The sequence below is a fragment of the Seriola dumerili genome, unplaced genomic scaffold (assembly GCF_002260705.1).
Source record: "Seriola dumerili isolate Sdu_G_001 unplaced genomic scaffold, Sdu_1.0 BDQW01001040.1, whole genome shotgun sequence".
Taxonomy (NCBI): Eukaryota; Metazoa; Chordata; class Actinopteri; order Carangiformes; family Carangidae; genus Seriola; species Seriola dumerili.
The window spans coordinates 213,786-237,111 of record NW_019175295.1 but is presented as its reverse complement, the minus strand read 5'-3'; the positions used below and the strand labels follow the sequence as shown (position 1 = coordinate 237,111).

The window sequence follows — 23,326 nt, the reverse complement described above, 5'->3', positions numbered from 1 at the left end:
TGTCAGTGTCTGTGCGCACCATAATTGGTTAGTTAGTGGTTTGGTTGTCTCCTGTGTTGTGTGTTTTGCTATTTGAGGTAGCGTGTCTGTGGGGCATGCTGTGAGGCTGCCGTTAAGTGTCGATTATTGTTGGAAACTGTTTTGGGACCACAGGTGGAGTACAGAAAGAGAAGTGTGGCTACTGTTCATCGCACTCAGGCGAACAGGAGACACGGTTACATTTACCTACACAAACCGCTGTGGTGTTCTTTATCGTGTCATTGTGTTTTCTTAGATTAGCTTCCTCAATTTAGCTAGGCGGCTGATCTGTTTCAAGTATCAGTAGCAACAGTTTATTTCTGTGCTCATGTGACCCCAAGACAGTTTCCAACAACAACCACACTTTACGACAGCTTTACAACTCAGGGGACACACTACCTCAAACAGCAAAACACGATAAACACAGGAGAGTCTGCTACATTACCACAGCTCGTTAACTAGCTAATTAGCCAACAAACAAATTAGCCTTGGAGCAAGACTGAAATAAAGCATTACCATACTCACCCTGATAATTCTGTTGACTCATTGACTGGGCAGCTGATCCAGCTGTGGATGTCCATACTCCCAGATGATTCATTATGTTTTTGAAGATCTTAAGATCTTTTCTCTGGCATCATCAAAGCTGCATTTTCGCTTGTGCACAAAAACACATCTGAACATCTGAGCCAGACTTCAATGGAAGATCAACCATTTGTATTCTGGTTCTGCAACTTTTCTCTGTTGCCTCCCTCAGGCTGAAATTTCCAGATACACAGGACATCTCATAATGAGCAGAGCATGTTACAGTATGTGTCCAAACATAAAAACCAGCCAACACTCTTCATATACATATTTTATTGTTGCACTAATCTCTTCAAAGCTTGCATGAGGAATACAAAGTGAAAAGCTCCAGGTTGTTTAGTCACAAAGAGCCCAGTAAATCCACGGCGGGAGCTTTTCACATAGTGTTTAAACATCAGCAAGTAATCCTGGAGATTTCAAAGCTTATACTGTAACAATGAAGCATACAAACATGAAATGTAAAACAATGCTGTTTAAGGTCGGCTCAATCTAAGGTCAGGAAAGTACCAAGCTCTTAGAGGCTGCTTTTCAGAGTAGCTGGAAATATCAAGGCTTTGTAAATAATCATCAACATTTCTTTATTAAAATCAGCTGATTCCAGTGTTTTTAAGAAAATCCCTTTTGAAAATGTTGTGTTGTGCTCATGCAATTCACACTAAAGGGAAAAGTGCTTTAGAATAAATACTGGCCTATAAATGTCCTGTCACATAAAAACTGAAAGAACAGCTGATTGTTGGAAAGTTAAGTCAGAATTTGAACATTTACAGGAAGTGTGAGTGTGAGAGTGTGTGTGAGTAACTGTAGCCTCACTGTGTATAAATCAACATTCATTTATAGAGCTATTGTATAAAGAATAAAATACTTTAATCTGTGGAAACTTATTTTATCATTATTATTATTTTATCCACATTCCTCGTAGTCTCATTGGTTCTCCAGTTTCGAGTCCAGTGATCCCTGTAGATATTGGATTGTCATTCAGAATAATGTGCAGCTCGTTCAGGCACTCTGAAATGTGCATTAGTATTTATTCTCACGGACATTCACTGTCTGAGCTTTCTGTTGGGGTGAACAGTTATATGTTTTCTATATTGTGCTGATTTATTTCCGTCCAGCTCACCCTGAAATATCATTTGCAGCAAAAAAGCATAGTACGAAAATACAGTTAATATACACTGAGCAATGTAGCATTTGCTTCATCAAGACGTACAATAACATCAAAATATGTTTTCAAATCTGATTTACATTTATAATGTCCAGAAAAGTTTAGCAAAGAGTCGACTCAACAATACAGTTTCTAACATTCAGGCATCTCAGCAAAAAAAGCTCCTAAATACTTTCAGTTTCCTCTCAGCAAAAATCATCTTTCACATAAAGTAAAGGTTTTCACACAATAGTCTCATGTCACGTGATGTTGGAGGAGTCTCTGACAGCTGTAATCTTTCCCTGTGGACATGAATCAATCTCTGTAAAGAGCTGCTCTCAGATCCTCAGTCCCTCTGTGTAAATGAGTTGTGGCGTTCAGCTCGTGTCTCACTGCGCTGCAGCGGAGGGAAACCTCTGAAGCAGCTGCAGGTTTACTGCTGGTGTCGTGTCAAAGTTTCCCCTTCAGCTAAAAGCTACGCTAACCATTATTTTTATATTTACATTAATGACTCATACGAAAGGTGTCGCACAAAGAGTTAGTTTCCTCAACTGTGCAGAACATTTTAGCATCTTTCAGCTCATTGTTTTGGATCAGTCAGCTGTTTTCAGATCAGTCCACTGTGCAACCTGTCCAGCTCCACACAACTCAGTGACTCAGACCAGCAGCTCAAAGCAGGTGGAGACCAAAGCAGAGCTACAAGAAGAGCGAATATTTGACTTCAGGTGGACACAAAACTCCAAATACAGTCTTCTGTTTCTTTTGCAACTGCGAACTGACACGTTCTCCATAACCTCTAGATCAGTGGTTCCCAACCTGTGGGCCGAAGCCCCCTGCTGGGTCGCAAAGGTATTGCAAGTGGGCTGACAAATCTTTTGCTAAACACAGGTGAAAATGTGTAAGTGTAAAATAAATAAATAATTTTTAAAAAATGTTTTAAAAACGAAATTAACTTTTAAAACATTAATAAAGTTGTTATAGTTTTTTTCTTTTGTCTCATATTAATTCCTATCACTGATAAACCAATGATAGGAACTTATGTTGTCCCTAGTCGGAGCATTTCATTCACTTGTTCAGTACCTCAGTGTGATTGTGCGCTAACATCACATTCATGGAAGAAACTGGAGAATCCAAACAGCTGGTTAGAAACAGGAAGAGTTAACAGAGACAGATGGTGAATCAGTGATCGCTCCTCTGTCAGACAGAAAAGAAACACTGAGCCTCCTGTTTCCAGTTCATCCTGACGGGGTCATGAGACTGTTACAGGGTCGGATGTGACCGTTCAACAGTTTTGAGATTTTCAAGTGAGTTGGAAAAGGTTGAGAACCACTGATTTGGGTTACACTGTCAGTTTTTTATTGGCGTTTCCTGCTGCCCCCCAAAAAACAGTCATCTGAGTGGCTCCAAACGTCGACCTAACAACAACATGAACTCTGTTTGACACAGCGTTATATACCAGTAAACCTACAGTCAGTGGCCTCTTGATGTGTCTAACTCATTGCTGAAGCATCGTAGTATTTTCACCCTCTGATTACAGTGACCATTAACTCCCTCTACACATGTCATGTGATTACTGTGTTTATAATAAAGGCCCAATCAGGTTTCAGAGAACACTTTAAACCTCTCTTTTCCTCCAGTGGCAGTTTCCTGAGCGTCAACAGGCCAGGAAAGATCCAGGAGGAGGCATGCACTCAGTGAATATTATTGCATGACACATCAGCTGTAGACCGAGTTATTCTTCATACCTCCACTGGTTTCTACCACAGCTGCTTCCCACAGTTCACAATATTGTTTATTGATAAATTATTGATAGATGGAAAGTGTGCGTTTGAGCGTTTGTCAATCCTGAAATAAACTTTACTGCTACATCACGTAGCAGCAGCTGTAGCTTAGTAAGAGCTGAAACCAGCAGCCTTCCAGCTTCACAGCTACGACTTGGTTCAGATGATGAGGTCAGAACTGTGGGTGTCAGATAATAATGTAAACCCTCTGTTATAACACTGTTATCAGTTCTCTCTGAACTGTAACGTGACCGCGAACGTTCTCACTGTTTTGCTATTTTTGCCCAAAGCGTCACAGAAGCAGAGTTTATGTCACAACATGAAACAAACAATTGCAATGCTGAATCTAACTGGAATGACAATAACACTGACGGTCGATGCCCTTATATGGCAAACGCTCGACTCGCCCCTCCTCAGTCGTTTTTTGTAAACTCTCCCGCCTCCCAGCGCAGAGCCATGGCGCTCTTACGTCGTCCTCCTGTGTAGACGTCTGGAAACTGAGAGAAACAGCTGACTGTTTACCTGCTTTCAAAGCACCTCCTCCTCCTCCTCCTCCTCCTCCTTCACCTCCACCTCCACCTCCACCTCCACCTCCTCTCTCAGGTTATTAGACTGAAGGTGGAACAAGTAAATCAGTTTTGCATGGAAATATTTCTGTAGATTTACCAGGCTACAGATTTTAATGAAGGTACATTTGACTTTTATGCAAAACAAAGTATGAAATATTATTTTGTGGAACCACTTTATAATCAGACTAAAGGATTTACACATTTCACTTTTATTTTGACGGGTTCATTTTACTTCCGGTTCCACCCTCTCTATTGATTTCAGTCTGTGGTCTTTAATTCACAAGGAAAAAACTAATAATGGGGGCGTCGTGTGGCGTCGTGGTCTAAGCAGGCGCCCCATGTGTAGAGGCTACAGTCCTCGCTGCAGTCGGCCCCGGTTTGAGTCCCGCATCGGACAGCCTTTGCTGCATGTCATTCCCCCTCTCTCTGCCTCCCCATTTCCTGTCTCTCTCTACTGCACTATCAAATAAAGGCATAAAAAGCCCAAAAAATATACTTAAAAAAAAAACTAATAATGGAAATTACACCAAACCAAAAAACAAGCCGAGTTTTTCACTCTTCGTTCCACTTGATGTTCAATGTTCATGGAGACTGGAAAAGCAGAAAAACGGACGATTTTATTTTATTTAAAATGGAAAAATGAACTTTCACCTGATCTTGTCTTAACGATTCTGTGAATGCAATGCCCTTCCGTAGTTGTTAACACTTTATAAACCATAAATAAACGATAATAAACAAGTTATAACAGTTTTCATACATTGATGCAGGATCACTATTCAAGATCAAGTTGATGCTTACGACTCATTAATCTGACTGACGGTGACTTACCAATTATAACTGGTAACAGGAGCCTTATAGTAAAGTGTGAAACATCATCAACATTTAATAATGAGTAACTAACAGGCTCCTTTCACCAGTTATAAATGGTAGTAGCTCAGTCAGATTAATGAGTCGTAAACATTAACTTGATCTTGCCAAATAGTGATCCTACATCACTGTATGAAAACTGTTTATAGTTGTTTATTTATAAAGTGTTTATAAAGTTTAAAGTTTATAACTGAATAATAATGATGAACCTAATCATGAACCATTTATAAATCCTTTAGTGTGATTGTAACGTGGAACCATTTTGTGTAAATGAAGATTGTGAATAACGCGTTTCTTACTCTGTGATCGCAGGACAAAGCAGAGCGGTCCATCCTGTACGCCGTCTTCATCGGCGATGATGGAGACGACTTGCACTTCACTGGAACATCAGCTGACACCAAGAGCAAAGGTCATCGTTAGCTTCAATACACACACACACACACGCACGAACGCACACGCACAAACGCGCACACACACACACACACACACACACACACACACACACACACACACACACACACACACACACACACACACAGGTAAGCGTGTTGTCCTGAGGTCAGTGTGTTGTTGACGTACCTGACGTGTCAAACGCCAGAGTGTCCATGTGGTTCGACAGCATCCTGTCCGTACTGAACCGGTCTTGTCCGTACAGGTTGGCTCTCTCCTTCCTCAGCTCCTCCTCCCTCTGCTTCACCTGCTTGATCTCCTCGTCCACCAGGGATATTGTGCTTCTCGAACGCAGCTTGAAGAAGGGGTTGTTCAGGAACATCTTCTCCTGTGGCTGCTCGCAGGCTTTGTTGAGGGAGAACTCGGAGGCGCTGCGGATGATCAGGTTGGACGTCTCCAGGATGATGAGGTTGGAGCCGTTGTCCTCGGAGCACCACTCTCCGGACCGAGCGGCCGCGCTGTCCGAGCCGTGTCTGGAGCCGGAGCTGAAATCGTTGCTGGGGTCGAGTATGATCACGTTGTTTGCGGACACCTCGTGTTTCAGAGGTTCTTTAGTGGGTGAGGAGGTGATGATGAACGATGGCGTCAGGGGGGTGCTGATGGATCGGGGGATACTTCGTGACGGAGCGCAGTCGGTGGATTTGCCCATCCTGGACAGATTCCTTTCCCGCCTGAAGTTTTCCTCCCTCTCCATCGATAAGCGGATCTCCCTCTCCACGGGTGTTTCCGGGTCATCGTAGGGAGACCTGTAACTGGAGTCATCCAGACCAGAATCCTCAGAGCAGGGGCTGAACTGGGTATGAGGATAATCCCCCACCAGATTCAGGTTCTCCAGATCGTGGGCTTTCTTGGGAGCTCTGTCAATGTTGCGGACCGGCGTGTACATGAAGCTGTGGCTGCCGTGGAAGCTGGGCTGCTTGGTGGTAGGTACCAAGATCTTGTTCTTGGTTTGCTCCTCCATTTCCCGCCACTGTTTGCGAGCCAGCTGGAAGTCCACGTGCTCTGTGCTGACGTTCTCGCTCTTCGTCTCCTGGATCACACAGAAGTCTTTGGGTAGCTTCTTGTTCTGATCTGCGTTGAGCTGTTGGTGGGAGGTCTGGTTGTGATTGGCATCTCTGCCGTTCTCGCTCTCATCCTCGGAGATCTTGGACAGACCCTGAAGGCCTAAAGGATTATATTTAACCTCCTGTGTGGGGGTGGGGAGGGGAATCACATCCTCAGGCTGTTCCAGAACTTCCTCCTCGTGTGGAACCTCAAGACAAACCTCCTCAGCGTTGTTGCCTTGTTCTTCAAAGTCTGCCACATCAACTTTCTGCACAAAGAGCTCCTGGGCGCTGAGCTGAAGACTATCCAAGTACGAGTCATCGTCCTCCTTGTTTATGGAGGAGGAGAATATCGCTCTCCACTTCTCATCCGTGTCACTGTCTGAAGACGCCGCTGCGATCTCAACCCTCAGACATTCATCCATGTCGTCAGGGTGGAGGTCGTGACACGAGTCGTTGGACACGTCGGACATGGCCTCCTCCCTGATGCAGTGCTCCAGCACCGACTCCTCTGGGACGGGAGGCTCGTACAGGATCTCATGGACCTGGGGGTCTTCCTCTGTGTCTATGGGCAGATTGTTAAACTCACTATCCTCTGGATCCGGATCAGGGTACAGGTCCAGCTCGGGGTCTTGCTCTGGCTCACGGTATTGCCCCAGTTCAAGGTTGTCCTCAGGGTCAGGATATTGCTCTGGTTCAAGGTATCGCTCTGGTTCTGGTTCAGGGACTTGTTCCGGGTCAGGGACTGGTTCTGGCTCAGGGACTTGTTCTGGTTCAGGGTACTGCTCTGGTTCTGGTTCAGGGACTAACTCTGATTCAGGATCTTGTTCTGGGTCAGGGACTTGTTCTGGTTCAGGGTACTGCTCTGGTTCTGGTTCAGGGTCTTGTTCTGGGTCAGGGACTGGTTCTGGTTCAGGGTCTTGCTCTGGGTCGGGGTCTTGCTCTGGCGTGTCCTGCCTCCTGCGGCTCGCCTCGGTCTCGTAGACGCTGTCGGGGCTGGACAGTGTATCGGAGACAGAGGAGGTGATCGACTCGTTCCTGTTGAGCTCTTCATGTCCCGAGTTTAATATCAGAACCTCCTTCTGGTCCTGGGACATCCTGGTCTCAGAGCAGTCAGGCTCAGCAGTCTCAGCTGATCCGGTTGGCGGGGGGGTTAATGATGAGCAGAGCGTTGCCCCCCCGGGGGAATCTGACGACTCCGTCTCTAGACGAACCTGCTCGTCATCTGCTCTGAAATCCTTCCCTTGCTCAGGTGAGTCATCCGCAGCGACCTCCACTTCACAGTCCATCGGCAGCTCTGATTGTTCGCTGGTTTCCATGGTGACGGAGAAGAAGGAATTGTGATTCTCAGTTGTGCTGCAACCTTCGCTCAGCTCTTTTCCATCTGCCTCTCTATCCACCAAGGAAGCTTTCTGAGAACAGAGAGGAGACATTCACTGCTGGGTGTGTGTGTGTGAATGTGTGTGAATGTGTGTGAGAGTGTGTGAGTGTGTGTGTGTTTATTCTTCTGTGAAACACTTCTGGTCATGTCTTTGTTCTAAAGAAGTAAAGTTTGTTATTATTATTATTATCACAACAGTGGCCATCATCCTCCATCATCATCATCATCATCCTCATCATCATCATCATCCTCATCATCATCATCATCCTCATCATCATCATCATCCTCATCATCATCATCATCCTCATCATCATCATCATCCTCATCATCATCATCATCCTCATCATCATCATCATCCTCATCATCATCATCATCCTCATCATCATCATCATCCTCATCATCATCATCATCCTCATCATCATCATCATCCTCATCATCATCATCATCCTCATCATCATCATCATCCTCATCATCATCATCATCCTCATCATCATCATCATCATCCTCATCATCATCCTCATCAACATCATCATCCTCTTCATCATCATCCTCATCAACATCATCATCCTCCTCATCATCATCATCCTCCTCCTCTTCATCATCATCCTCATCATCATCAACATCATCCTCATCATCATCCTCATCAACATCATCCACCACCATCATCATCATCCTCATCATCATCATCATCATCATCCTCCATCATCATCATCATCATCCTCCATCATCATCATCATCATCCTCATCATCATCATCATCCTCATCATCATCCTCATCAACATCATCATCCTCTTCATCATCATCCTCATCATCATCCTCATCAACATCATCATCCTCTTCATCATCATCCTCATCAACATCCTCCTCATCATCATCCTCCTCCTCTTCATCATCATCCTCATCATCATCAACATCATCATCATCATCATCCTCATCAACATCATCATCCTCATCATCTTCCTCATCAACATCATCCACCACCATCATCATCATCCTCATCATCATCCATCATCATCCTCCATCATCATCCTCATCAACATCATCATCATCCTCATCATCATCATCCTCATCAACATCATCATCATCATCATCCTCCTCCTCATCATCCTCATCATCATCCTCCTCCTCATCATCATCATCATCCTCCTCATCATCATCCTCCTCATCATCATCATCATCCTCATCATCATCCTCCTCCTCATCATCCTCATCATCACAGGAACAGTTTAATTATTCGACTGTTGTTTCAGACAATCGGTGCATTTGCACCACATATTGTTGCATTTATATTTATATTGTATATTTTAACTGTCACCTTTCAATAGTAGTGACACATATTTCTACTTTTCATTTATTTATGAGTGTAAGAACATATTTTTACATTTTATGATTATATTTTATCTTTTTATCTTTATAATCTTACTCCTCTATTCTTTGAGCCACTGTAACGTAACCTGATATCCTCCCGGGGATCAATAAAGTATTCTGATCCTGCTCCTGACTCTGATCCTGACTCAGATCCTGATCCTGATCCTGACTCTGATCCTGATTCTGACTCAGATCCTGATCCTGCTCCTGACTCTGATCCTGATTCAGTTTGTTTCTGTGACTGTTGCATTAATGTGACTAACAGATCCTCCACTGAAGTCTGAACTTAAATGTTCTGTATCAGGTGGAGAAACACTTTCAGATGTGTCTGTTGAGGGAGGAGGGTGATGACAGTCTGTGTGTGTGTGTGTGTGTGTGTGTGTGTGTGTGTGTGTGTGTCGGGGGGGTCTGTTGCTGTGCTGACTGACTGTCTGTAAGTGGGTTATGTGCAGAAAGAGAGAAGGCGAATGAAAAGCAGCCGAATTAGACGCCATAATATCTGTTCTTATGTAAGACTGCGGGACTGGCTCCGCCTCCCACACACTGCTCAAGTGTCCCTGCAAGACGTTGAGCTGAGCTCTACAATCCCTGTCCTCACACACACACACACACACACACCAACATTTATATTACTATTACTAGTCAGCCATTATTGACTGTTTGATTCCCTGACTCTCAGAGTAGAAGATCCTCTCTCAGCTCTCTCTCCACAGAAACACATCACATCAGTTCACTGTGTGTGAGCCTCTCTCACACTCTCACACACACACACACACACACACACACACACACACACACACACACACACACACACACACACACACACACACACACACATGAGATCGATCACACAACACACACAACTTTAGACTGGGGATGTGCCTGTTACTAGCTGCATTCAAATATCTGAAGATGTGACTTTAATTGAAGCAGGAAGAAAGAGTCACAGCTCAGACAACAAAGTGAAGTTACAGCTGTCATAGTGATGTCATAGTGATGTCATCTGAATCAGCATGTACGCACAAATCATCCACCTGAACCAATTATATTCCACGATTTAGAGACATCACCATTACTTCTCAGTGGGATATTACACCTGATGATGATGCGTTAACATGTGTCACTGATGTTTGGCTGATGTTAAATAAATACATTTAAAGTAAAATTGTTCTTCTGTAAAATGAAAATGGCAGCAGGTTTTCCCGCCACAGTCTGACATTGAGATTCTGTCTCTGCTGCTTCCTGAACAGTTTAAAGCTCATCATAACGTCTGCCTGCAGTGTCCAAACACAAGATTAAAATGTGTTCACACTTTACATAATGTCATTAATATTTTCCTCATACATTATATATTATATTTGCCTTGTGTAAAATAATACTCCTACTGTGCTTGGCAGGAGTCTGGACTCACTCAGGACTGTTGTGGAGAGACGCATGCAATGTAAGATGGAGGCCATCTTGGACAATACCAACCATCCTCTCCACAACATTCTGGCAGGACAGAGAAGCAGCTGCAGCTGCAGCAAACGTCTCATCTCACTGCAGAACAGAGAGGTTCAGGAGACGCTTTGTTCCCACTGCCATCAGGCTATACAACAGCTCAGCCAGAGGAAGTGGACTCATCTAATTATTATTGTCTGTCTGTCTGTCCATATCATCCTCCCACAACCAATCAAAATGTTCAGGTACATAACCCGGCCCACATGTATTTTCAAATTGAAAAGTATTTGGACTAATGCTAATCTTTTTTTCCATTATCATAATAACAATGTAATGTCACTTATCACCTTGATTTTCTGTATAATACAATCATATTGTGATGCTGCCACAACAGTTTGTTTTCACCATAACATACGACACATATTATGTTCACTGATTTTCATTTATCTAAAATTTTCTGAAATGTTAATATTGTTCTATATTGATCTGCTGAATTTGTTGGGGACTATTTTCAGAGGCGGATTACTCCACATTTCTGTAGTGGAGCAGCAGGATAATGAATGAACTACAGCGTGTTCATGTGACTTATCGATGTGTGTTGAAGCTTCAGGACAGTGGTGCTAAAATAAATCAGGCTTCAGATAAACACGTCTTATTAGAATCCATTGTTTGTTGGCTTTGGTCTTTGTTGACAAGAAGAAACGTAAAATAAAACCACTTCAACTTTAAAAGAAAAATAAATATGAATATCTTATTTTTTTCATTTTTCCTTTATTTACTCTTTAGGTTTTTTATATCATTTTGATTTATTTATATTAGTTAATAGAAATAAATATTGTTTATAAGTATTTGAATGTTGTATGTTTTATATAATTGATATATTTATTTATACATTATAATTTATTAATTGTGTTATTTTCTAAACAGAGACAGTGTTTGTGTATTCATGATGTCTTTAGAGCAGAGGTGTTCTGATCACAGCAGTGAAGCTCTGACTTTATATTCAAAAGCAGAAGCAGTCTGAGTGTTAAATTAAAGACCATTCAAAGTGACGACTGATCTACATGCTGTATGTAGATATCTTCACATCGTTTTCTCTCTGCTTCAGTGAAGCTGACAGCCCCACAGCTCCTCCATAACTGAATGATTATTTCTTTAATCATCACACAACATGATGAACAGATCAGAGAAAATCAAAAGGCAAAGATCAATCAGCTTCAGCACAACGACAGACGAGTTCCCTTCTTTAAAAAGGTTCAATCCTGTGATTGCAGCCTGGTGGTGGGTCTGTGGTCTTGTGACGTATGCACACTGCACATAAAGCTTCAGTCACCCTCAGAACAAACTGTGATTAACATTGTGTCTGATGTCAGAGCCCGTCGTTAGAACTGATTAGTTCCTGTTTGAGTGATTTAAGAGAATCTGTGATTTAGTCAGGAGGTTCAGAGGTCAACAGAACAAATACTACAAAAACACAACCAGGTGCACGTGTTTAACTAGAAATCATAATGACTTCTTGAATTAATTCTTTGGTGTTGCTGCCTCGGATTCAGATTCAAACTCTATTAATCCTGAAGAGAGTAATTCCTTTAAGGTTTGTCAACACAACGTCAACACACAGACGAATCAGATAACGTCAGGAGCAACAGATCAACACACACGGGTCCATACGAGGAACAACGAGAGGCAGGAAGGAAAATAAATAAAATAGATAAAATAACACATTTTGTTACAGTTCATATAGTGAATAAATAATATAAATGAATGAATTTAAAGTTTAAATGTAACAGTAATTTAATATGAGTACTGCTGGTGTTTAGTAGCCTGACAGAAGGAATGAAAGCTGCTTCATGAACTACATCCCTGACCTAATGTAGACGAGACCCAGAGGAGCCCAGTCTGTTAAACAGACTTTAACCTGCCAGAGTCTGTGATGTCTGACTGAACCCCAGTGTGAACGGAGCAGGTCACTGAGTGTGGGTGGGCGTTGATGATGTTTCTATCATCCAGGTGCTGCACACAAACATCCGAGGGTGAAGAAGAAGATTCATTTACATAAAGAAGAAGAAGAAGTCTAAAAATGTCAGAAAATTCAAGGAACAGAAAGAGACTCAGATGAACGAAACTGTGATTTCAGCAGCATCATGTCCTTCCTCCTGCACAGGCTCCACCCCTCATCTAAAGGCTCCACCCCTCTCCTTAAACCTCCACCCCACCCCCCTCATCTAATCTATCAGTAAAGATTCATTAACTCGTGTTTCTATCTTCTCCTCACCTCCGCAGGTGGAGGCGAGAAGTCCTCCACACCTGAGACCAGGTTCTTCTTCATGACTTTCCATATTGAGACGTCAGCTACATTCAACACTATTGGCTACTGAAAATCACCAATCAATATCTGCTAGAAGTCCCTTCTTGTTTTTACTGGAAACACGTGAACATGCAGAACTAATGGATCCGACTCAAGAAACAGAACCATGACTCTGTTCCATAACGCTGGAGATCTATAGCTGTACTGAAGCCACGCCTCCTCATCACCGGAGAACAGGTCTGTAAACAATGTGACAATCAGTCAGTCAGTCAGTCATCAGTCAGTCAGTCAGTCAGTCAGACAGTCATCAGTCAGTCATCAGTCAGACATCAGTCAGTCAGTCAGTCATCAGTCAGTCAGTCATCAGTCAGTCAGACATCAGTCAGTCATCAGTCAGTCAGACATCAGTCAGTCAGACAGTCAGTCAGACAGACAGTCATCAGTCAGTCATCAGTCAGTCATCAGTCAGACATCAGTCAGTCAGTCAGACAGTCATCAGTCAGTCATCAGTCAGTCAGTCATCAGTCAGTCATCAGTCAGTCAGTCAGTCATCAGTCAGTCAGTCAGACATCAGTCAGTCATCAGTCAGACATCAGTCAGTCAGTCATCAGTCAGTCAGTCAGTTAGTCATCAGTCAGTCAGTCAGTCAGTCAGTCATCAGTCAGTCATCAGTCAGACATCAGTCAGTCAGTCAGTCAGTCATCAGTCAGTCAGTCATCAGTCAGTCAGACATCAGTCAGTTAGTCAGTCATCAGTCAGTCAGACAGACAGTCAGTCAGACATCAGTCAGTTAGTCAGTCATCAGTCAGTCAGACAGACAGTCAGTCAGACATCAGTCAGTCAGTCATCAGTCAGACATCAGTCAGACAGACAGACAGTCATCAGTCAGTCAGTCATCAGTCAGTCAGTCAGTCATCAGTCAGTCATCAGTCAGTCAGTCAGTCATCAGTCAGACATACAGACAGTCATCAGTCAGTCAGTCAGACATCAGTCAGACATCAGTCAGTCAGACAGTCATCAGTCAGACAGACAGACAGTCATCAGTCAGTCAGTCATCAGTCAGTCAGTCAGTCAGTCAGTCATCAGTCAGTCAGTCAGACATCAGTCAGTCAGTCATCAGTCAGACAGACAGACAGTCAGTCAGTCAGTCATCAGTCAGACATCAGTCAGTCAGTCATCAGTCAGACAGACAGACAGTCAGTCAGTCAGACATCAGTCAGTCAGCCATCAGTCAGACAGACAGACAGACAGTCAGTCAGTCAGTCAGCAAGACAGACAGACAGACAGTCAGACAGACAGACAGACAGACAGACAGTCAGTCAGTCAGTCATCAGTCAGACATCAGTCAGTCAGTCATCAGACAGTCAGTCAGTCAGTCAGTCAGTCAGACAGACAGTCAGTCAGTCATCAGTCACACAGTCAGTCAGTCAGTCAGTCAGTCATCAGTCAGTCAGACATCAGTCAGACAGACAGTCAGTCAGTCAGACAGACAGTCAGTCAGTCAGTCAGTCAGTCAGTTAGACAGACAGTCAGTCAGTCATCAGTCAGTCAGTCAGTCAGTCAGTCAGTCTGTTGTTTGATGATCTATTGTTTGGGCAGAAACTGTGTGTAGGTATTTTTCTGTGGAAGTCTCTGGTTGAATCCACATCCCGCTGCAGCTGAGGTCATGTGTTCCCGCCGCCATGTGGCGTGCCAGCAGCTCACCGCGGCCTGAGGCTCTTTTCAGTCCAAAGCTCAGAGTATTTAGCGGGAAACCCCCCGGCTGCTGACTCCAAACATCAGACGGTGCCAGCGCCGTCCCGCCCTGCACCAAGTGTCTAATCCTCCCGCCTTCCTCTTCCTCCACATCTCTGTCTGGAACAGACACGGTCGGCACATTCCTGTCAGCGAGCCGCTCCTGATCACGTGACCGAGCGGAGGCGACCAGAGACCGGCGGCAGTGTCAACAATCAACCCAACAATCAGATCAATACAATCACCTCAGTGTGAGTTAGTGGGATGACACAATACAGACTGCACCACTCTCTGCACAGACTGACAGCAGCAGGAAACATCTGGAGGTTTAAGCTTCTCTCAGTTCAACATCTCATCCTCCACATGAATCTGTGGAGTCACTGCAGCCCGTCTCCAAACAGGAAGGACCGATGCAAAGGAAAACTAATCCAGTCTCTTCTCTCTGTCCTTTCTTACCATGGAGTATCAGACACTAGTATCACAGAATAAAGTCAAAATATTACAAATAATAAAGTCGTAATATTTCAAGAAAAAAAGACGTAATTTACCAAGAATTTAAAATGTAAAGTTGCGAGAGAAAAAACAGCTGCTGTCTGTCCTGATGATGATGATGATGATGATGATGATGATGATGATGATGAAGTTTCTCCTTATTAGTGAAACCTCTGCTAAAGTAGAACTTCACAGGATGCTCCATGTTCCTCATTTTAAAGCTTCTGATATTTCCCTCTAAAACAAACAGAACTTAAAATTACAACTTGATTCTCTTTATATTTGGATTTTATTCTCAAATTTCAGATTTGTCTTTCCTCAAGCGGCTCTAATACTCCGCCCTACTTTCTCTTCATGTGACAACAGCATTAAATGAAGAACACCCACAGTATGATATTCTATACTGGCCTGTTTGAACAGCATCCCTCTGTTCTGTGCATCAGTGAACCTCATCACCACCTTTCACTTCAGTCCTACACCTACAGTTACAAACAGGAAGTTCATAGAATAACCTGATGAAGGAGATCATCATCAGAGCTGCTGTCACAGACACTGTGTGTCTTCTGATGCGTTTATGAACAAGTTTGATTCACACAAAAAAAAACCCTGTAGAGCTTGAAGTTCTTGTCAGACGTCAGCAGACACGAACAGAGTCAGTCGTGTTTATATTAATAAAGCAGCTGCCAACAACGTGTCATCAGGACAGAACTGAACTGCTGTCACAGATAAAGAAACGTCTCAACAAATGTCTGTACAACTAGTGTTTTTTTACATGTCACCACTTGTGGATTTCTCACTAAATAAAAGTGGTTCAGTTACAGTTACATTTTATTGTGGCGTGACCTCCAACAACAAACGGTGAAGTGACAGAGCCTCTGGTGGTCGTACTAATTATAACAGGAGCAAAGGAGGAAGTCAGGTGATGTTAACGAGCCACAAAGTCTGATTAAGGACAAGGTTCATCGCTGAAGCTAAACCTCATCAAACACACAACATGCACACTAATGCAGCACCATAAACACAAGAGTAAAACTAGAGAGAGTTGGTTGTTTAGATTGTAGCAGAGCTAACAAGGAAGCTAATGTTACCTAGCATAGCATTTCTAATTATGCATCAATCCAAATAAATCCACCGTGTTAGCTAACTTATACTTTAGGTCGTTGTGGCTTTGAACTCCTTCACATTGTACAGATAAACACCATGACACAGAGCAACAACCTGACAGATCACTGCAGCTACAGCTGCTGCTAAGCTAACAAGCAGAGAGAGACAGTTTCCAGGAGCCGGAACACCAGCTGCAGACAGACTCACAGCTCGCCTGCTGCTACAGCTAACATCACAACAACATGTCTTAGCTAACTGGAGAGTAAGCTGCACACCGCCGGTCAGTCATTTCACTTCACAGGACACACTAATGTGACACCTGCACCTGCTAACTCCCCAGTCCTGTTAGCTATCACACACGTTAGCAAACAGGACACAACATCACTCATCTATCGGCAAAGCTAACGATGCAACCTGTCACACAGAAACACAGCCATGTCCACATCTGTCTTCATGTCCTTCAACTCCCTGACGTCCGTCCACCACAGTCCGACTGACCATCAGGACATCAGGACAAATCCCAGTGGACTGCAAAAACATTCATAAAGTTTAAACAGTTCTTACTGGTCCTCTTACTGGTCCTCTTACTGTTCCTCTTACTGGTCCTCTTTACTGGTCGTCTTACTGGTCCTCTTACTGGTCCTCTTTACTGGTCCTCTTTACTGGTCCTCTTACTGGTCCTCTTTACTGGTCCTCTTTACTGGTCCTCTTTACTGGTCCTCTTTACTGGTCCTCTTTACTGGTCCTCTTACTGGTCCTCTTACTGGTCCTCTTACTGGTCCTCTTTACTGGTCGTCTTCACAGGTCCTTTTACTGGTCCTCTTACTGGTCCTCTTTACTGGTCCTCTTACTGGTCGTCTTTACTGGTCGTCTTTACTGGTCCTCTTACTGGTCCTCTTACTGGTCCTCTTACTGGTCGTCTTTACTGGTCCTCTTACTGGTCCTCTTACTGGTCCTCTTACTGGTCGTCTTTACTGGTCCTCTTACTGGTCCTCTTACTGGTCCTCTTACTGGTCGTCTTTACTGGTCCTCTTTACTGGTCCTCTGTGTGTCCTGTATGACTGTGTAGTTTCCACCTCACTGATGTTAAACACAGCTCTTCTCCTGATCAGTTATTGTTTGACCTCCTCCTCCTCTCTGGCTCCTCCCCCTCCCTGGCTCCTCCTCCCACTCTGGCTCCTCCTCCATCCATCCATCCTGACACTGATTATGTCGTGGAGTACACGCCAACATCACGCCACCAGTAGACATTTCTTCCATGCACTCGCCGTGACGCTGCTGATCTCTCATCTGCTTTCAGTCAGTCCCATTCAGATTTCCCAGGTCTGATGGAAACTCCTCCTTCTCCTCCTGCTCCTCCTCCTCCTCCTCCTCTTCCTCCTCCTCTTCCTCCTCCTCTTCCTCCTCCTCTTCCTCCTCCTCTTCCTCCTCCTCTTCCTCCTCCTCTTCCTCCTCCTCTTCCTCCTCCTCTTCCTCCTCCTCTTCCTCCTCCTCTTCCTCCTCCTCTTCCTCCTCCTCTTCCTCCTCCTCTTCCTCCTCCTCTTCCTCCTCCTCTTCCTCCTCCTCTTCCTCCTCCTCTTCCTCCTCCTCTTCCTCCTCCTCTTCCTCCTCCTCTTCCTCCTCCTCTTCCTCCTCCTCTTCCTCCTCCTCTTCCTCCTCCTCTTCCTCCTCCTCTTCCTCCTCCTCTTCCTCCTCCTCTTCCTCCTCCTCTTCCTCCTCCTCTTCCTCCTCCTCTTCCTCCTCCTCTTCCTCCTCCTCTTCCTCCTCCTCTTCCTCCTCCTCTTCCTCCTCCTCTTCCTCCTCCTCTTCCTCCTCCTCTTCCTCCTCCTCTTCCTCCTCCTCTTCCTCCTCCTCTTCCTCCTCCTCTTCCTCCTCCTCTTCCTCCTCCTCTTCCTCCTCCTCTTCCTCCTCCTCTTCCTCCTCCTCTTCCTCCTCCTCTTCCTCCTCCTCTTCCTCCTCCTCTTCCTCCTCCTCTTCCTCCTCCTCTTCCTCCTCCTCTTCCTCCTCCTCTTCCTCCTCCTCTTCCTCCTCCTCTTCCTCCTCCTCTTCCTCCTCCTCTTCCTCCTCCTCTTCCTCCTCCTCTTCCTCCTCCTCTTCCTCCTCCTCTTCCTCCTCCTCTTCCTCCTCCTCTTCCTCCTCCTCTTCCTCCTCCTCTTCCTCCTCCTCTTCCTCCTCCTCTTCCTCCTCCTCTTCCTCCTCCTCTTCCTCCTCCTCTTCCTCCTCCTCTTCCTCCTCCTCTTCCTCCTCCTCTTCCTCCTCCTCTTCCTCCTCCTCTTCCTCCTCCTCTTCCTCCTCCTCTTCCTCCTCCTCTTCCTCCTCCTCTTCCTCCTCCTCCTCCTGCTCCTCCTGGTGATCTTTAAACTCTGAGTATCTGCCACCATTAGCCTGAGTTACTGTCTCTCACTCCAACTTACAATTTGTGTCAGGTTAGAATCATTTACTCTTCCTTTAACACACACACACACACACAAGGACACGTGCGTGCGGCAGACTGAGTGCTATGGTAACCATCACAGGCCTGACACTTGTGCACTGCTCAGCTGTCACCTCCTCCTCCTCCTCCTCCTCCTCCTCCTCCTCCTCATCAGTGGACTGTTAAATATGATGGGACGCAGTGCTGCGTTCAAGGTACGTAAGAAAATGTGAGAAGGTGTTCAGACTCAGATGATCTGAGGTGAGTGTTGGTGTCACAGACAGGAGAGAGCAGCTGTGGTTTATTGAACGATAATTGATCATTAATCATCATTGACTGTCAGAAAGACTGAGCAGAGATGCCTTCACTGACCTCAGGACTTCTTACAGCAGGTTCACAGTTTCTGTGACTGTGTCAACTGACTTCAGGTGCGTCCTTCTTCTCCTGAAGGCTCCAACAGGTGGATCCTTCACGGTCCAACATATCCCATGATTCATTGCTCTCCAGTGATGAAAATAACATGTCAGTAAACCACAGTGACAGAGAGTCTGAGGATCACACTGTTAAATGTCAGTACGGTGTTTCAGCTCAACAACGGTACAACTGCTAAAACCAAGAGACTGAAAACTAAAGTCATGTGTTGTCAAGGTTGCTAGGCAACAGGAGCAGCGCTTTGTAAAGGTAAGGGCGAGAACAGCTGAGCTCACGTGTCTCTAGTCTTGTGTTAAACATATCGTGGACTTCTGGAGCCAATCCCAGCTGACACTGGGCGAGGGCAGAGCACACCTGGACAGGTTACCTGTCCACCCAGGTACCGACATACAGAGAGTCATTCCATTCACACTACAGACGGTTCAGAGTCAGTCAGCAGCTCATCAGCAGCTTCAGAACCAGAACCTTCTTCCTGTGAGGCCCCACTACTGCAGACCAGTACAGACCCCTACAGTCCACTACAGTCCTCTACAGTCCTCTACAGTCCTCTACAGTCCACTACAGTCCACTACAGTCCTCTACAGTCCACTACAGTCCTCTACAGACCTCTACAGTCCACTACAGTCCTCTACAGACCCCTACAGTCCTCTACAGTCCTCTACAGTCCACTACAGTCCTCTACAGACCCCTACAGTCCACTACAGTCCACTACAGTCCACTACAGTCCACTACAGTCCTCTACAGACCTCTACAGTCCACTACAGTCCTCTACAGATCAGTACAGTCCACTACAGTCCTCTACAGCCCACTACAGTCCACTACAGTCCACTACAGTCCTCTACAGTCCTCTACAGTCCTCTACAGTCCACTACAGTCCTCTACAGTCCTCTACAGTCCTCTACAGTCCACTACAGTCCACTACAGTCCACTACAGTCCTCTACAGATCAGTACAGTCCACTACAGTCCTCTACAGACCCCTACAGTCCACTACAGTCCACTACAGTCCACTACAGTCCACTACAGTCCTCTACAGACCTCTACAGTCCACTACAGTCCTCTACAGTCCACTACAGTCCACTACAGTCCTCTACAGTCCTCTACAGTCCACTACAGTCCTCTACAGACCCCTACAGTCCACTACAGACCCCTACAGTCCTCTACAGTCCTCTACAGACCCCTACAGACCCCTACAGTCCACTACAGTCCTCTACAGTCCACTACAGTCCTCTACAGATCAGTACAGTCCACTACAGTCCTCTACAGTCCTCTACAGTCCTCTACAGTCCACTACAGTCCTCTACAGTCCTCTACAGTCCACTACAGTCCCCTACAGACCCCTACAGACCCCTACAGTCTTCTACAGTCCTCTACAGTCCACTACAGTCCACTACAGTCCTCTACAGTCCTCTACAGTCCTCTACAGTCCACTACAGTCCTCTACAGTCCTCTACAGTCCTCTACAGTCCACTACAGTCCTCTACAGACCCCTACAGACTCCTACAGTCCTCTACAGTCCACTACAGTCCTCTAGAGTCCACTACAGTCCTCTACAGTCCACTACAGTCCACTACAGTCCACTACAGACCCCTACAGACCCCTACAGTCCTCTACAGTCCTCTACAGTCCACTACAGTCCTCTACAGTCCACTACAGTCCACTACAGACCCCTACAGTCCACTACAGTCCACTACAGTCCTCTACAGTCCACTACAGTCCTCTACAGTCCTCTACAGACCCCTACAGTCCACTACAGTCCCCTACAGACCACCACAGTCCACTACAGTCCACTACAGCCCTCTACAGTCCACTACAATCCACTATAGTCCTCTACAGACCCCTACAGTCCTCTACAGTCCTCTACAGTCCACTACAGTCCACTACAGACCACTACAGTCCTCTACAGACCCCTACAGACCACCACAGTCCACTATAGTCCTCTGCAGTCCCCCCAGTCCACTATAGTCCACTACAGCCCTTCATGGATCAGGGATCTCCCTCTGCAGTGAGCCTGAGGGCAGAGTCATGATTATTTCACTCAAACTGCAGATAATTCTTCTTCTATAATTCTTATTTTTGTGAGTTTTAAAAATTCTCATCATAAACAGTCAGATGTGTTTCCTGTCTCCAGATGCTGACCCTCAATAATTCATAACACATGAAACCCTGGACCAGATCCCTGAGCCTCTGACAGTCTGAGTCTCCTCGTGAGCAGAGTCTGATTCATCAGAGAGGACGTTACATGAGTCTGATCTGCAGTGACACGGACCGAACCTTTCATCATCCTCTCATCTTTGATTCATGTCGGCCTCATAAAGAGCACAGTCAGCGTTTCTACAGGCTGCAGACTCCTCATAGACACACATATATTCTGACAGCACTCTGCAGTCAGAGAGACGGGGCATGGCTGTTGTACCTAAAGGTACATGTGTACCTGTAAGTACCCTGTGAGGTGCAGTGGTGCTCAGGGTGATAACTCTGGACCTTTGTTTCCTTTTAAAGGTAGAACATCAGTGGTGACAGCACGGGGCTCAGGCTGAACTTTTAACAGGACGAAGGTTCAGACAGATGATGCAGATCAGTCAAATCAGAGTTGGTTTGTTTTATCAGCTTCATTAACATCACAGCCGGGTGTGTTTTACATTGTTCTAATGGTTTTAATAATGTTGTAGGGTCATTATTCTAATGCAATGTGTGAGTTATGAATTTGCATTTTGTAAATGTACTTTTACTGAACTTCCTGTTCTGTGTCTGAAACCAAGAAGAAAGTTCAGGTCTGATGCTTCAGCTTCATGTTGTGCTGGAACAGATCAGTTCTATCAGAACAAAACGCTGAAACACTGAAAATGGATCAGTTTATATAGACAATGTTGATTTTGTTAAAGATGGAAACTAACTGTCAGTTTTTAAATACATTTTGGAACAAAATGACACATTTCTCCAAGTGCACCTCATAATGAACCAACACTGGAGGCGGCTCGGTGCGTCACCTGCTAGATCGTACAACTTTGGTGTAGTCCTAACTGCAGCCGCCGTGGGTTCGAGTCCGACCCGCGGGCCTTTGCTGCATGTTATTCCCTCTCTCTCTCCCTGACTTTCCTGTCTCTCTCTCATTGCACCTTTCAAAATAAAGACAGAAATGCCAAACTAAAATAATAAGGTGCCAATTCTGTGCCTTTCCAGTGGGTATATTTTTGTACCAGGACATGAAGGTACGTTTTAGTCACTAGGGAACAGAAATGTTCTTCTAGATGTCCAGACAAGAAGGTACAAAATGTTCAAAGGTACAGCTGAACCCTGCTGGGATACAGCTGCAGCCACAAAGCTTTTCTACCTTTGTAGCTCCATTCCTGTACTTTCATTTCTTCACGTGTGCTAGCAGTAAAGCTCTGTAAATAAATCATAAAGTTATTTAGTAGCTGAAGTTTTAAAATTTAAATTCAGATAACACTGTAACAGATAACACACTGTGCTGTCGCTTATTTAGACTCCATCCCACACACAGTTACTACAGCACCAAACGTATATTAATCCGCCCCTAAAATAGTCCCCAACAGCACAGTGTCGTCCTCTTTGAGTGATGCTGTTGGAAGCTGCAGTGATCAGCTGTCTGAATCTTTGTTTGAAATGAACCTGTCTCTGTTTTTAAGGTCCTCAGCAGGACCCAGCTGGTTTGGGCTCAGAGCCACAGACAGAGCAGCTCACTGGTTCTGGGTCTTTTCACAAGATTTGTTGACAGTAAGAAAAACATGAGATAACATCAGTACGGAGGCAGAAAGGTCACACTCACAAATATTGTTCTATCCCGTTATCTGGAGATAACAGGAAGCTCTCTCAGCTTCAGCTCATCAGCCTTAAAACATCTGACAGTTAGAAACCTGAAGCTGCTTCTCTACAGCTCCACCCACAGAGCAGCTGGACTCAGGTGACAGGAGTTCACAGGTAGAGGACAACGACGAGCTCAGACATCGTTTATGTTCACTCTCGGTTAAATATATTGTTAAAGAACAATCAGAGAAAGTTAATCCACAGTGAAGCAAAGACAAGATGAGACAGACGTACCGTCATCATGTAGATGATCCACACAGAAATCATGTCCAGAAAACTCCAGACGAAACCAGCTAATACGGATACTGTACACGTCCATATGGTGGAGGGAAACCAAACTTTAATGGCTTTTGATCACACACACACACACACACACA

The 23,326-nt window shown here is 44.9% G+C and overlaps 1 protein-coding gene across 2 annotated transcripts in view; it reads right to left on the bottom strand.

Moving 5' to 3' along the window:
* Positions 1-876: 876 nt before the first annotated feature.
* Positions 877-23,326, bottom strand: part of LOC111237617 (palmdelphin-like) — a 61,333-nt gene continuing 38,883 nt past the window's right edge. For both annotated transcript variants that reach the window (XM_022766773.1, XM_022766774.1), the window contains 3 exons: positions 5,538-7,863; positions 5,258-5,349; positions 877-4,019 (listed from right to left, as the gene is read on the bottom strand). In XM_022766773.1, the coding sequence (XP_022622494.1) occupies positions 3,936-4,019; positions 5,258-5,349; positions 5,538-7,863 (2,502 nt within the window). In that variant the 3' untranslated portion in view covers positions 877-3,935. The remainder of the gene's footprint in view (positions 4,020-5,257; positions 5,350-5,537; positions 7,864-23,326) is intronic.